Genomic DNA, 13,098 nt, shown 5'->3' on the forward strand with positions numbered 1-13,098 from the left:
CTGGTTCCAGGCATCTAATCATTTTTGCGTAGCAGAAAGGGGAAGGAACTCCAGACTGAATGAAATTTTGTGTTCCGACGCCTCTTAGTCAAAACGGCAAATCGATTTCGACGAAGGAAAACCTGCGAAATACAAAATATTCTTATTAACCTCCCCTAATGAGCGGCTTCTATAATATTACGGACCTATAAAATATGGATTTACAATCCGTGATAATATGTACTATGATTTAAATGCACAAAAGCTTACGGATGGGAAAGCAGTAGTTTGCAAGAAAATAGGGCTTTTACTAAAACCAGGACCGCCGAACCTCTTTGTACATTTTATATTTTAACTGTTGTTTTTTTTAAATGTTTTTTTTTGTATTGTCTAATGTTCATGTGTATACATTTATTTGTTAATAGATACAATTTCTTACAATTGACGATATTTTCCGTTTAAAAAAATGTTTTATAGCCGAGTATTGTCTGCCGTACACTTGCCTTACAATTGCCGAACGGATTTGGATCATAAACTTAAGAGGCATTCTCTGCTTTGGCAAATTTATTTCTTTACATCCCTCGCAAAAAGTAAACATATAAGACGTTTAATATATTACCCAACTAGCTAACATCTGATAAAAATATTACATTCATGTATACAACCGGTCGTTCACGTCGGTCTTTGTGGAACAGAGTTTACGTCAATAAAGGATTTTTAGTGTACTGTAGATTTACCAAATTTAGGATGAACCTGGGTTCTATAAATGCACAAAATGAACCAGTAAGCATTTTCTTATATGTGCCAATTAATCTTATAGGTTTTCAATTGTGAATTTTTCGTCACATTTTAACAGTTGTGAAGTTTGTGATTCCATTTGCGATTGATCTTGGCGGAGACAAAAATCACTCAATGCTTCTAAACTTGAAACGCGTAGTACATTTGCAAACCGTTGAGTAGTAAGACCTGTCAACATCACGTGAATGCTTGAAATGCGCCAATGAATGCTTTCGTGCTGCATGCGACAGGAGCGGGTTTTGGTTCAAAAGGATGTTTTTCAAATTTTATAGGGTTACATTTCGAACATTTTAATGCTTTAATACCCGGTGAGTGCACTATAAATTAATATTTTGCAAGGCCTAAAAGTACGTTTACCTTAAAAAGTCAACATCTTACTGTGGTTGTTGATGTATTTGTTTCGAAATAAATATATTAATATAAACATAGTAGAGTTTTATACATTAAATGAACGAAATATATATATCGTTCGTACGATAAAGTTATGTTTTTAACATTTCACTTCTCAGAAATTGACATGCATATCATGAGTGTATACCCGTGCTATCACCATCCAACATTTACAATGTTTTTTGTTTTCAAGTTTTATAAATGTCTTTCCATAATACCAATAACATGACGTGTACATTGTATATCACCACATCCGTGCATTTCTTTATTTACCATGTTCAATTTGGCCTATCTTTCTATTTTATTTATAAAAATGTTTCAAACTCTTCCATTAATTAGACGGAAAAAAACATTATATAACTCTTCGTTCAGTAAAAACATAAATGTAATTGCTACAAGTTCAAGTTTTATTATTCTCAAGGCCGATAGTTAAAATAAAACAATACAAAGAATGGCGGGGTATAAATAAACAGTTTTAATAAATGAAACCACACACTGGAATGCAGAATTCTTACGGTATCTTATGATGCATTCTTATAATATTATTTAATCTAAAGTAAAGCAAAGTTTTATTGTACTCTTTTCAAAACTTACTGTACATTTGAACAAACATGACTACATGCATTACAAGTCAGACATAGAAAATTAACATTTTAAAATTATAATTAAATAAATCATATATCAACGTTTGTTGAAGGGTTCCAGTCGTCAGTATCTTAGCTAAAACACTGCTAATGACTTGCCACACTTTATTTCGTCATAAAAAGAAGTGCATTTTACATGAGCGAGTCTCTTTAAACAGTAAAACAAAAGAGGTAGCCCGAAACACAACTGTAATGAAATTGAAGAAAAAATGTTTACCATGATAATGACATTACCGATAAAGCATCACAAACAAACATAGACTTATGTTAGCTCTATGACACATATAGTCAGCTGTTTTGTAAAATAAGCACACAATTTAACATGTAGAAATGATTGTTTTTCAATCTTGAAAAAAACGAACATATGTATATTCAAAAAAGAACATGGTAGATAAGTTTGACCAATTTATAAAACTAGACAAATTCTTGCATAACTTTTTTAACATAAAGAGCATTTTTTGTAATAACATTTTTATATGAAGTTGAAAAAAATTCCTGAAATGATACACATTAGGGTTTCTATAAAAATAGGGAGGGAAGTATTTACACCTATCTATTTCAAAATAGGGAAATTGAAAAAAGTGTTGAAATTCATTACCAATTTGATGAACATTATACACGGTGTCATCGATCAGTTGCAAATTCTTAACCCTTTACAATAGGTCAAAATATAAAGGTATGTTTAAAGCATTCGAAGCAATTGTCATCACAAAACCAAACTTCGTATCCATACAGAAGTATTGATGCGAGCAAAATATCAACAAATTGTAATTGAAAATCATTCCCCATGTGTTACTTTCTTGCTAATATCAACATAAATTAGACCGATGGCAGCCACGCTGCTTCCTTCACGCCACTTGAACGCGAACATCACGTACATAACTCACATCTAGAGTGACATACAGGGTAGTGAAATCATCGTTTGTTGAGATAACAAAGATAAAAAAGTCATATACTGCCAAAAAGACTTCAATATCTATATACAAGAGTAAAAGCTTTTGACGGATCTCTGAAAACACTCAGAAAAATATCGTACATATGATGCACGTCAACTCTCAGTGTCGACAAAATCAATTGTTTAATCAACAATCATCGTCCAAAGGAAATGATACGTTTTAATATCCCTTCTATTGGTCTTGAATATTTGGTTTAAACCACATTTATTTCAGTACGCAGTACCATTGAAGACGTACAAACATTAAACTTGATCATATACAAATTATCGCTATCGTTTGATTACTTGGTCTTTGCACTAGAACTACGCCGATACAAAGTGGTACATAGGATCTTCTACCGCAGTTTCCTGTGTTGAGGAGAAGTCAATGTCAGCATACTCCGTCGGCTTATTCTTTCTTCTTACCGGAACTCTGGCGTTAGCTTCCTGTAGGAATGAATTCGATGTCCAAATCGGCGTACGTTAAGCCGGCTTCATCGTGCGGCTGCTGGAATATATAGCATTGTACCACTTTACCAAGTGACAAGAACAGGGAGCATACTAAAGCATCGCCGATTACAGGTCGTATGGGAAAAAGATCTTTATATTTTTAAACTCGCGTGTCATCATATTTGGTAAGATATTATGTGAGGTCCACATGTATTTGAAAGCATGAATGTTCGAAAGATTGCATACCCGCCTTACTGTATTCAGTTAGGGTATTTTTCATTCAAGTGAAACTCAAAGTTGGCTACCCTGCAAGTGTAACTTTTAATGGTTAAGCTACTTTGTACGTTTGGTATGACATTTGCATCACATAAATTATCTTTAAGAATACTTTGCATGTTACCAGTGTTTCAGTCCTCTGTGCGTCCGCCTGCCTGTGCACGACTGCGTACTGGACTCCTCCCGTTGTTATGTGTAGCACACCATCGTCCGAAGTGTCTGTATATTTCAGGTATCATTAATCATTTAAAAAGCCCATTTGGAGGGAAATAGTTTATCATACTAGAATAGAGAGAACCTGAACCAATAGTATAAAACTGGATACAATTCCCAATGACTGTGTTAGCAAACTGTAAGGGCTTTTGATCACTATTAAATAGCCGATCCATAAACGTTTTGTTACCTTGTTCCAAACCTAGAATTTGCCAGGATACAGATGACATCAAAAACGTAATATTTAATAAATACAGTTAATTTCTTAATTCTTGTGCAATCGCCGATTGCATCTTTAAATGATATGCCATTACATTGTATCCAATTTATTTGGTTATGTTTATAAATTATATTATTAATTTGGATAAGTTGTTATACATGTAATTAATTTGGAAATATTTTATAATTAATTTGGAAAAAATATATAATTAATTGGAAATATTTTATCATTGATTTAAAAATTTCATGATTATGATGTTTTGATGATTTATTTCGCCCAGGAAGGGTTCGTGAAGTATCTGCCATGGTAAATTGGTACTAGGCCGTAAATAACCCTTGTTTAACAACAACAAATAAGAAGAAATTAACATACAAATCCACTTTAACTAAATTAAAGATGGAAACTTACCACTGGGATTTTCAACACTGAAAAACAACAACAATTATTAACTTAAGTACGGAAACAGAACGTATACGAGCACGATTCCTTTAAGCTGAATAATCGATAGACGAAGCTCTGCTTATTTAATTCGGAAAAAAAACTGGCCTGAATCAATTGCGCAATATATCAACAATATAAGTATATTTAAGTATATTTAAGTGGAAGTGTGTAACATTCGACATAATCTTCAACTCAGTATCACTTAATTAAAATTACAAATGGTACATACATTTCTATTGTGCTTATTACGTTGGCCTTTCTCCGTTTTAGAAATATACATCCTAAAAATATGTGAAACATATAACCAATATTAGTTCTGAATAGTTTTGTTAGAAGTGCATATGTAGATAATATTTTTCTTTAATTTATTACTCATAAAGATATCTCATTTTCATTTGAAACTATATACATACAAACGATACGGTAAAGAAGCATTAAATGTTATAAGGAAAGTTGTGCAATCTAAAAAGATATATTACGGTATGCATTAATACCTTACATCGCACAGACATGTTTATGCACATGCTGGCCATTATAATTTTTGTAAAGGTTAATACGAATTTAAAAACAGTCTTAAAACTGCCCTTAAAAAGTGAAATATCTGAGAGAAGGATTTGTTATTGGTCCAAAAAAAAACATAGAAAACGCGAAAATGTCATACTTGATTGTAATATTTCTAACTCTAACGATACCATAAGTCAATGCAGTAGCATAAAGAGTGGAACTTTTCACAGTTCACGTTTGGAATATTTTGCAGAATAATGGGTTTAATAGATTCAGTAGTTAAGTTGGTGCGAGTGTAAGGAAACAAAATCCTTACTTCCGATAAGAGACAGGATGCAGAGTACACCAAAAACGCCTGTTCCAATAAGTACATCGACGAACGGAAATCGGAATGTAGAGGAAAATGTCTGAATGTCCTTTTCATTGGATTGATTACCTGCAAGAGTTTAGTTCCCTATTAGATTGCAATATCTTTAAAAAGAAACTCATCAAAGACAAGTCATCTGTATATTTAATGACTTGAATATCTGAATTATAAATTACAAACCTTCTGTCTCTGAGCTTGAAACTGTTAATGATTCATTAAAAATTCCTTTTGTTTTCGAGCGTTGCAAATGTATGTTCTGTTTCCATCTCCCGCATACTTCAGTGTTAACAGGCATTCCTCTTTTTTGCTACAATTCTTTAATACAGTGCTATTTTCATCTTCCCACCAACGCGTCCATTGTCCTGAAGCATTGCAATCATCCACAAGACAGTTGACGGCCACTGTACTATTCGGACGTAAATGAACAGGTGATGTCGTGTTCAGGTAAATAGTCGTTACACCTGAAATGCAGTGTATAAATTTTTGAGAACATGAGAGAGAGAGAGAGAGAGAGAGAGAGAGAGAGAGAGAGAGAGAGAGATTATATTAACTACTCTCGTAAGCACGATATTACGCGACAGTGAAGTCTTGCGTAGTGGGAGAAAACGGAGTGCTCGGAGAAAACCCATTTGTCCGACTTAACTCATATGCGCCTAGGCCGAGATTCGACGCTTCTAGGCGAGATGGGATGGAGCTAACTACTGCGCTTGTTGGACAACTGTAAAACTGATAAATCATTAGGAATAACGAATAGTTAATTTTTATTTTGAGACATATAATGACTGATCCCTAAATCCAGTTACAAATGAATAACACACGTTCGGAAGAGAATGATCATGCGGAAATTAACAAGGGTGTATCAGTCTCGGTTTGATAGATAATTAATGTCGGCGAAAGTCGACAACATAAGTAAGATTGAGTACGTACCTGAAAAATATACAGTATAGTTTCTAGTTAAACTAAATGGGAAATGAGCGCATCTTGTTGTGCATGTAATGGTACCACCAGTCCTGTCTTTAGTCATGATGTAAATCACGTTGGAAACAGAACGGTAACTTCCATTTTCACCAAAGGTCCAATCATTACTATCATCATATCTTAAATTATCATTGTCGCTTGACCATTGAATTGTGCAAGGCGGATTTGATTCATCCGTTTCACAAGTTATGTTAAAGAAACAGACAGAACCATAATTGTTGTTATATGAAGGTTTCTTGTTTACGGACATCGAAAGTTTCGACGGCGGATCTGGAAACAGGATATGGACTTCTAAATAAAAATGGTACCGTTTTCAATTTAAAATATACAACATTAAATTGTATGTTTTTTTTCAAAGAGATAAACTATAGAAGGATATATTCGTTTTCTTCAAAGACAAACATTTACCATGAGAAACATAGGAATATTAAATTTGTTTTGCCTTAACACAGTGTGGACTTTAAACGCTTTGAATATAACTTACATTTCATGCTGATATTTTTGCACACTGAAACAACTTCTAGACGAAAATCATATTTGCTTTTCCTGACGCAGCACATTTGTTTTCTATTCCACAATTTGTTAGACTTTGTAACCTTTGCTGTACTGGTAAATGTATGAGAAGATCCATTAAATAAATCTTTTTGTTGAACATCACCCAGCAAAACATTGTCAACATGTATTTCTAATAGTGGAGCTTGGATAGCATTGCGTACTTCACATATTGCACTCGAATTTTCTCCTTCAAGGAACTCAGGAACTGATAGCACTGGCGGGCTACCTTCCTCTGAAATTGAAACACAATGACTAAATAACATTCAAAAATATATACACAATCCAATTATTTTAACCTCCAAAAACTAACGAATCATAGCTTGTCACTATGTGTCTCCTATTTGCTTACCTACGCTACATAGAGTGCCGTGCACTTTGTAAGGTGTTTCAAGGGCTGCATTAGAAACCCGACATGTCACATTCCGTCTTGACAGTCCACCCATTTGTTGATGAATGTTATCGATTTGGTACCCTTTCCCCCCGTTTCTTTCTCCATGAACAAACGAATTCTGTCCCAGTAAAATTACTATCTGTACAGGTTCTGTTCCATTTTCAGTATTGCAATAAAAGTCGGAGCCCGCATAAACATAAATACATTGTGTTGTATTAAAGTCAAGTAGCTTAGGATCGAAGACTGGGTAGCTCGGTCGCTCTGAAAACAACAAAACTCATTTAAATAACTTGAACTACAATATTAATTTAAAATGTTAATTGAAACTCCAGGTTCAAAACATGCTGCTCATGCATTTATCTGGAAACATATACATGTATGACCCTCCTTGTTCTCATATGTCTCCTTTTTATTTCAAGCCGACGTACCAAAACAAAACAAATAAATAATAATTCACATAAAAATCAGAATATTATGTGAAGTTAACGAAACATACCCGACATATGAAGATGCACAGAATCCGTTTTGCCATCTGCATTGCATTTTAGATCATACGGTCCTTCATCTTTTTCTTTGAAGTTAAATATAGTCAATATGTACACATATTTAGAAACACTTCTCTCTTCGTAAGAACCATCTTGTAGCTGTATATCTTGTAAGTTGTGCGTCCATGTTCGCCCAGTGTCTGTGTTGCGATGTATATAAAGGTCAGACGGAAAATATGCAAGTTTGACGTCCGCGCCGCGAACAACTGGGCTTAAAATCCCGAGTGCTCCACATGATCCAACGATATCTGTAAATTATAACGTAAATAAAAGTATTTGTCACGACAAAATCATTGTTCTACTTTGTGTTTATTGATAAAAATATTAATATGAACACTACAGAAACAAGGACAGTAGTCAAAAGTTTAAACATAAACCCCGTTTAATGACACAGGTCAGCACACACACACACACACACACACACACACACACACGTACACGCACAGACGCACACAAACACACATTGTATATTTATATCAAATATTTATCAACAAAATATGGGTTACTGGCTTAAAACGGTCTTTGATATTTACCTCTCAAATTTATAGATATCATGTTTGTTTTAATCGTATTGTTTGTTGCACATTCGGCGTAGAAGATAGATCCGTTGAATTCAGTTGAAGCCTTCCATTTAAAAAAGAATGACTCATCTTCCGAATATCTTGTTGTATTATTTACCCCGTCCATACTTTTCAATTGTGAACCATTTTCAATTAAGAATTTCCATTCTACGTCACACCCCCAAGGATAGAACGGTGACGCCTTCAGTGTAACCTCCCTGTTTGTAAACGCTGGCCCTACTACAGATATCGTTCCATATTGGTTCATTGCCGCACTGATGTATCCACACAGAGCTGAATATGTTGTAGTAAAGGAAAACAGAACAAAATATTACGACACACATATCACTCTAAACAATGGTATTTGACTCGTAAAATTATAATCACGTATTATTATGGATAGATACGAAAGGCATCAAGAATGTAATGCTACTCAAGCATTTTACGGCTTTACTGTAAAAAAAAACACTTTCAAAATGTATTGTCAATTCAGATACAGTACTACTAAGTGGCAAATTAGATCCTATTAAGGCATTGAATTAAAGGATGACACATGTTTATTAACTATTAGGGTAGGAACGCTACAACACCTGTATTTATTACCTAAAACAATACAATGCTCACATTTGTCTTTCACCTGTTTTAAATTTTAATGTTATAGTTAGAAAATGTGTTTGTAAACTATTAATTATTAAGATTGGTGGAGCGAGCGAAGCCATTCAGATTGTACACAATGGGCCGATTGGTCAGAATGTTGTTAAAGCTAACAACGATGTAAACGTCTTCGTTGTTAACTTTAAAAATAATTACTAAAGTTTAATAAATACACGTGTGATGTGTAATATTTTTAACTTTATTTGACACAACAGATTCAACAGTATTTGTATTAATTAAGTATATCAGCACATCATCAAATAGTTCACGATTAAATCAAAGTTTTGAAAAATCGGCCCAATATGTTCTAACTGATTTTTTTGCAGATGATGATGTCATATACATAAAGTTGCGAAAGTGAAAGTCTTAGCGATTTTTAAAGGGTGATACTAATTGGCTGCCGGACGATAACAGGGTAAGCAATTTCCTTTCCTTCATATAATAGGTATAACTTACGGTGGCACAGAGGGGACAACAATTTATTGACATTGTGGCCACAACTTAGTAAATTATGGCCACAAATAAGTAACTTGAGGCACAAATAAGAAAATTATGGCCACAAATTAGTAACTTGAGGCACAAATTAGTAAATTGTGGCCACAACTTAGTAAATTATGGCCACAAATTAGTAAATTGAGGCACAACTAAGAAAATTATGGCCACAAATTAGTAACTTGAGGCACAACTTAGTAAATTGTGGCCACAAATTAGTAAATTATGACCACAAATTAGTAACTTGAGGCACAACTAAGAAAATTATTGCCACAAATTAGTAACTTGAGGCACAACTTAGTAAATTGTGGCCACAACTTAGTAAATTATGGCCACAAATTAGTAACTTGAGGCACAACTAATTAAATTGTGGCCACAAATTAGTAACATGAGGCACAACTTAGTAAATTGTGGCCACAACTTAGTAAATTATGGCCACAAATTAGTAACTTGAGGCACAACTTATTAAATTGTGGACAGAACTAAGTAAATTATGACCACAAATTAGTAACTTGAGGCACAACTTAGTAAATTGTGGACAGAACTAAGTAAATTGTGGCCACAAATAAGTAACTTAAGGCCATAACTTTGTAAATTGTGGCCACAACTTAGTACCTTGAGGTCAAAAGTCTGTATATTAAAGCATCCTAGTGAACTGCACCTAACATTTAAAATTTGAAATAATTAACACAAACATTATTCAATCGAGCTACAATACCATTACATACTAAATTGTTGGTTTTTCTATCCAACCTTGAACAATATACGCACAAGTTATAGCCACTGTACGTGTGTTTAGACCAAAACAAAGAAATGATATAAAAGGGGTTCTGAAGATAGAAATGTAGAGTAAAATATACGTAACAATGCATTTTTATAATAATTATTGTCATTATCAATAATGGTTGATTCATGCCATTTCGCGTCTTCCTTTTTCGAGGCGAATAGGCGAAAAGCCGCTAAATCGAGGGTGAAAACATGAAATAATAACGCGGCGAGTTTTCGCCTAGAGTTTGCGCATTGTCACATGTTCGTGTTTACGCAGATCGAAGTAGAAGAACTATTCTACTGCTGCTGGTACTAGTAGTAGTAGTAGTAGTAGTAGTTGTTGCAGTAGCAGTAATAGAGTAGCAAAAGTAGTTATTGTAATAGTAATAGCACTATATGTTGTTTAATATTTAAAATCATAAAATAATTAAGAGCATGTATAACCTACGTACCAGCATAGCGCACGGCAAATTGAACACCCTTTGTTATCCATTTGGAAACCATTGTTCGCGCAAAAAATATTATTTAAATGCATGAATTTGACTGTTACAGTCCGGTTAAAGTTATAGTACATTTCACTAAAATTGATAATTATCATATGAGAAAAAAAGAACAAGACAGTCTCTTATTGTGTTATGAGGAAGATAAGTTTTATTTGCCCTTTCAGTCCACAATTGCTTTGATAAAGTACCGGAAACACCACAATAACGTACTAGTTCTCACACACAGACAGGCAACAAAAGTGCATTATTCTTCCAACAATAGCAACAGAAACGATGCCAATTAAAGTTGCCATCTTTTATTTGTTTGAAACACAATGTAAATGGTAATTAAATTATGGTGTTCTTGTTCCTTCTTAGCTTTCGATAAACAATTGAAATTTAATTATGTGTCTATATAATTTTTATATATATAAGCAATATTTTGTGAACTCACAACTCTCAAAAAGAAGCGTACCTTTTTCTTTTACATTATGTCCCGATATATTCATCCATATTTCAAAAGTATTCAGTTTTGACCGAATGACTTTTTCAGCAACTACACCATGTCAGTGAAATTGTCAGGGTCGATTAAGAATGCTGCTAGCCCGAACCCCGGATAGGTATTTTTTTTAATATTTTTAAGACGATATTTGAAAAAGATAAAAGGGCAATGTGAGTATATGCTTTTCTAGAAAAAATGACATACACACTACTATTAGCTTACTAACTTACTAATGTACCATTTATTCGCCCACCCTAGAACTATGTTTAACTTTCAAAATGCATTATATTATAAGACTTGATTTCTTATTTGACAAGACTGGAAACCCCTTTTAATTACATTGTTAGTGTTTATGTTTCATGTCTATATTCATGTAACGAATAAAGAAAGCAAGTACATGCATACGATATTTAAGTACAATTATTCAAATGCAAAATAATTACCCGTAAAATGAAAGAGAATACTACAAAATCCAAAGTAGTTGTGACCGACAATAATCGAGTGTGCTAAATATAATCACTTATACCCTGGATCGAGTTCATCAAATGAATGTGATCTACTTTTGCGTTTAATATATACATACTAGTATTCAAAAACAACATTGAAAGGTAAGGGTTTTTTGTAGTGGGAGAGCACCGTTTACTTGGCAGAGTGGAGTAAGAGGGGTGAGGCTATGAGCCAAAAGGGCCCTAGAAAAAAAAACCCACTGGTTTAATACATTTATGACATAAGACCGCCCCGAAAGCTTAGTGATAGGAGTTCGCTTCGGGTACGGAAGGTCGGGTTTCAAACCCAGGCCGGTCGCGTCTAAAACATGGTTCCAGTAGCTCCCTTGCCTTACGCTAGGCATTTATAGGGCAGTACTGAGAAATGGTGTTCTCAGAACTGGTTAAACGAAGGAACGATCGATCGGTGCTATAAAGAACCAAGACATCTCTTCGCAAAGAGCTAGGGTATTGTACCTGGATCTCTTGTATCTTACCCTGTTTCTGTAAGTCTGCTAATATCTGGATTTGATAGGGAATTGTGGTCACTTCTATCTCATGTCAGTAATAATATGGTATTTCAAAACAATTTCAGTCGTGATGGCGTCGCGGCGGGTCAAGCCATAATGGTACACAAGGCTCGGGCAGACCTTGTTATACGTGGTAGTGATATATACGACTCGGGTCATGTGACTGCAGGCAAGATCATTTATGAAGTATTTACCAGTAGAAAACCAAATATAACCAAATGAGCCTTTGGGCGGACATACCCCCCTCCTTTGGTGTGCCGGATTCAAGCCCATTTTGGTGGTAGTCCAATTGCGAAGGTTACGTAGGCCGGATTACACTCATAGAGCAAATTTGAGTCGCATTCTAAATGTACATACGCTAGCAATGAAACTAGTAAATCGTCAATTTTGCACAATTGATTTAAAAAATATCGTTTTCTTCGGGGGTGGGGTGGGGGGTTCAAATGGCGTCACCCCCCCCCCCCACACACACACACACACACCTGTTAATGCCTTAACAGAAACTTAACGAAATCATTTGTCAAAGGTATTATTCTATACTGCATATCAATTCTTGCTTGAATTGGATTATAGTTCAATGTAGACATATAGTACCAGGAAATATGTCACTATTTGTCCACATTATTTTGGTAAACCCACTTACCGGGCTACGCATTTATGCTACGTGTGTGTTATAACAGATTATTTTAAGAACAGATCCGAACCAAGGTTTAAATGAAATATACGAAAATCAAGCAATACATGTATGTATTTGGACGTTTTATTCAATAATTTGACTAAATCATATAAATGGTTTTCCCGATTCCGATTCAAAATTAAGCGGTATTCCAAATTTAAATGGGGAAGTGGTTGACACCATCAGTGACAAAAATCGTGTATACAAAAGTCATTGATATTTGCAAATACGTTCGTACGTGAATCCAGTACAAACGTATAATTT

General features: G+C 34.3%; 2 protein-coding genes across 2 annotated transcripts; both read right to left on the minus strand.

The window, feature by feature from the left end:
- Window positions 1-3,184: 3,184 nt before the first annotated feature.
- On the minus strand, window positions 3,185-5,553 carry LOC128237576 (uncharacterized). The gene is made up of 6 exons (XM_052953169.1): window positions 5,397-5,553; window positions 5,166-5,285; window positions 4,575-4,626; window positions 4,313-4,329; window positions 3,596-3,690; window positions 3,185-3,250 (listed from the first exon to the last, which is right to left on the minus strand). The coding sequence occupies exons 1-6, from the start codon at window positions 5,509-5,511 to the stop codon at window positions 3,185-3,187; spliced, it is 465 nt and encodes a 154-aa protein (XP_052809129.1). The 5' UTR covers window positions 5,512-5,553.
- A 522-nt stretch (window positions 5,554-6,075) lies between these two features.
- LOC128237577 (uncharacterized) lies at window positions 6,076-10,722 on the minus strand. The gene is made up of 6 exons (XM_052953170.1): window positions 10,612-10,722; window positions 8,219-8,539; window positions 7,637-7,933; window positions 7,099-7,401; window positions 6,679-6,981; window positions 6,076-6,143 (listed from the first exon to the last, which is right to left on the minus strand). The coding sequence occupies exons 1-6, from the start codon at window positions 10,661-10,663 to the stop codon at window positions 6,076-6,078; spliced, it is 1,344 nt and encodes a 447-aa protein (XP_052809130.1). The 5' UTR covers window positions 10,664-10,722.
- Between the last annotated feature and the right edge of the window lie 2,376 nt (window positions 10,723-13,098).

This window comes from Mya arenaria, chromosome 6, assembly GCF_026914265.1.
Source record: "Mya arenaria isolate MELC-2E11 chromosome 6, ASM2691426v1".
NCBI lineage: Eukaryota > Metazoa > Mollusca > Bivalvia > Myida > Myidae > Mya > Mya arenaria.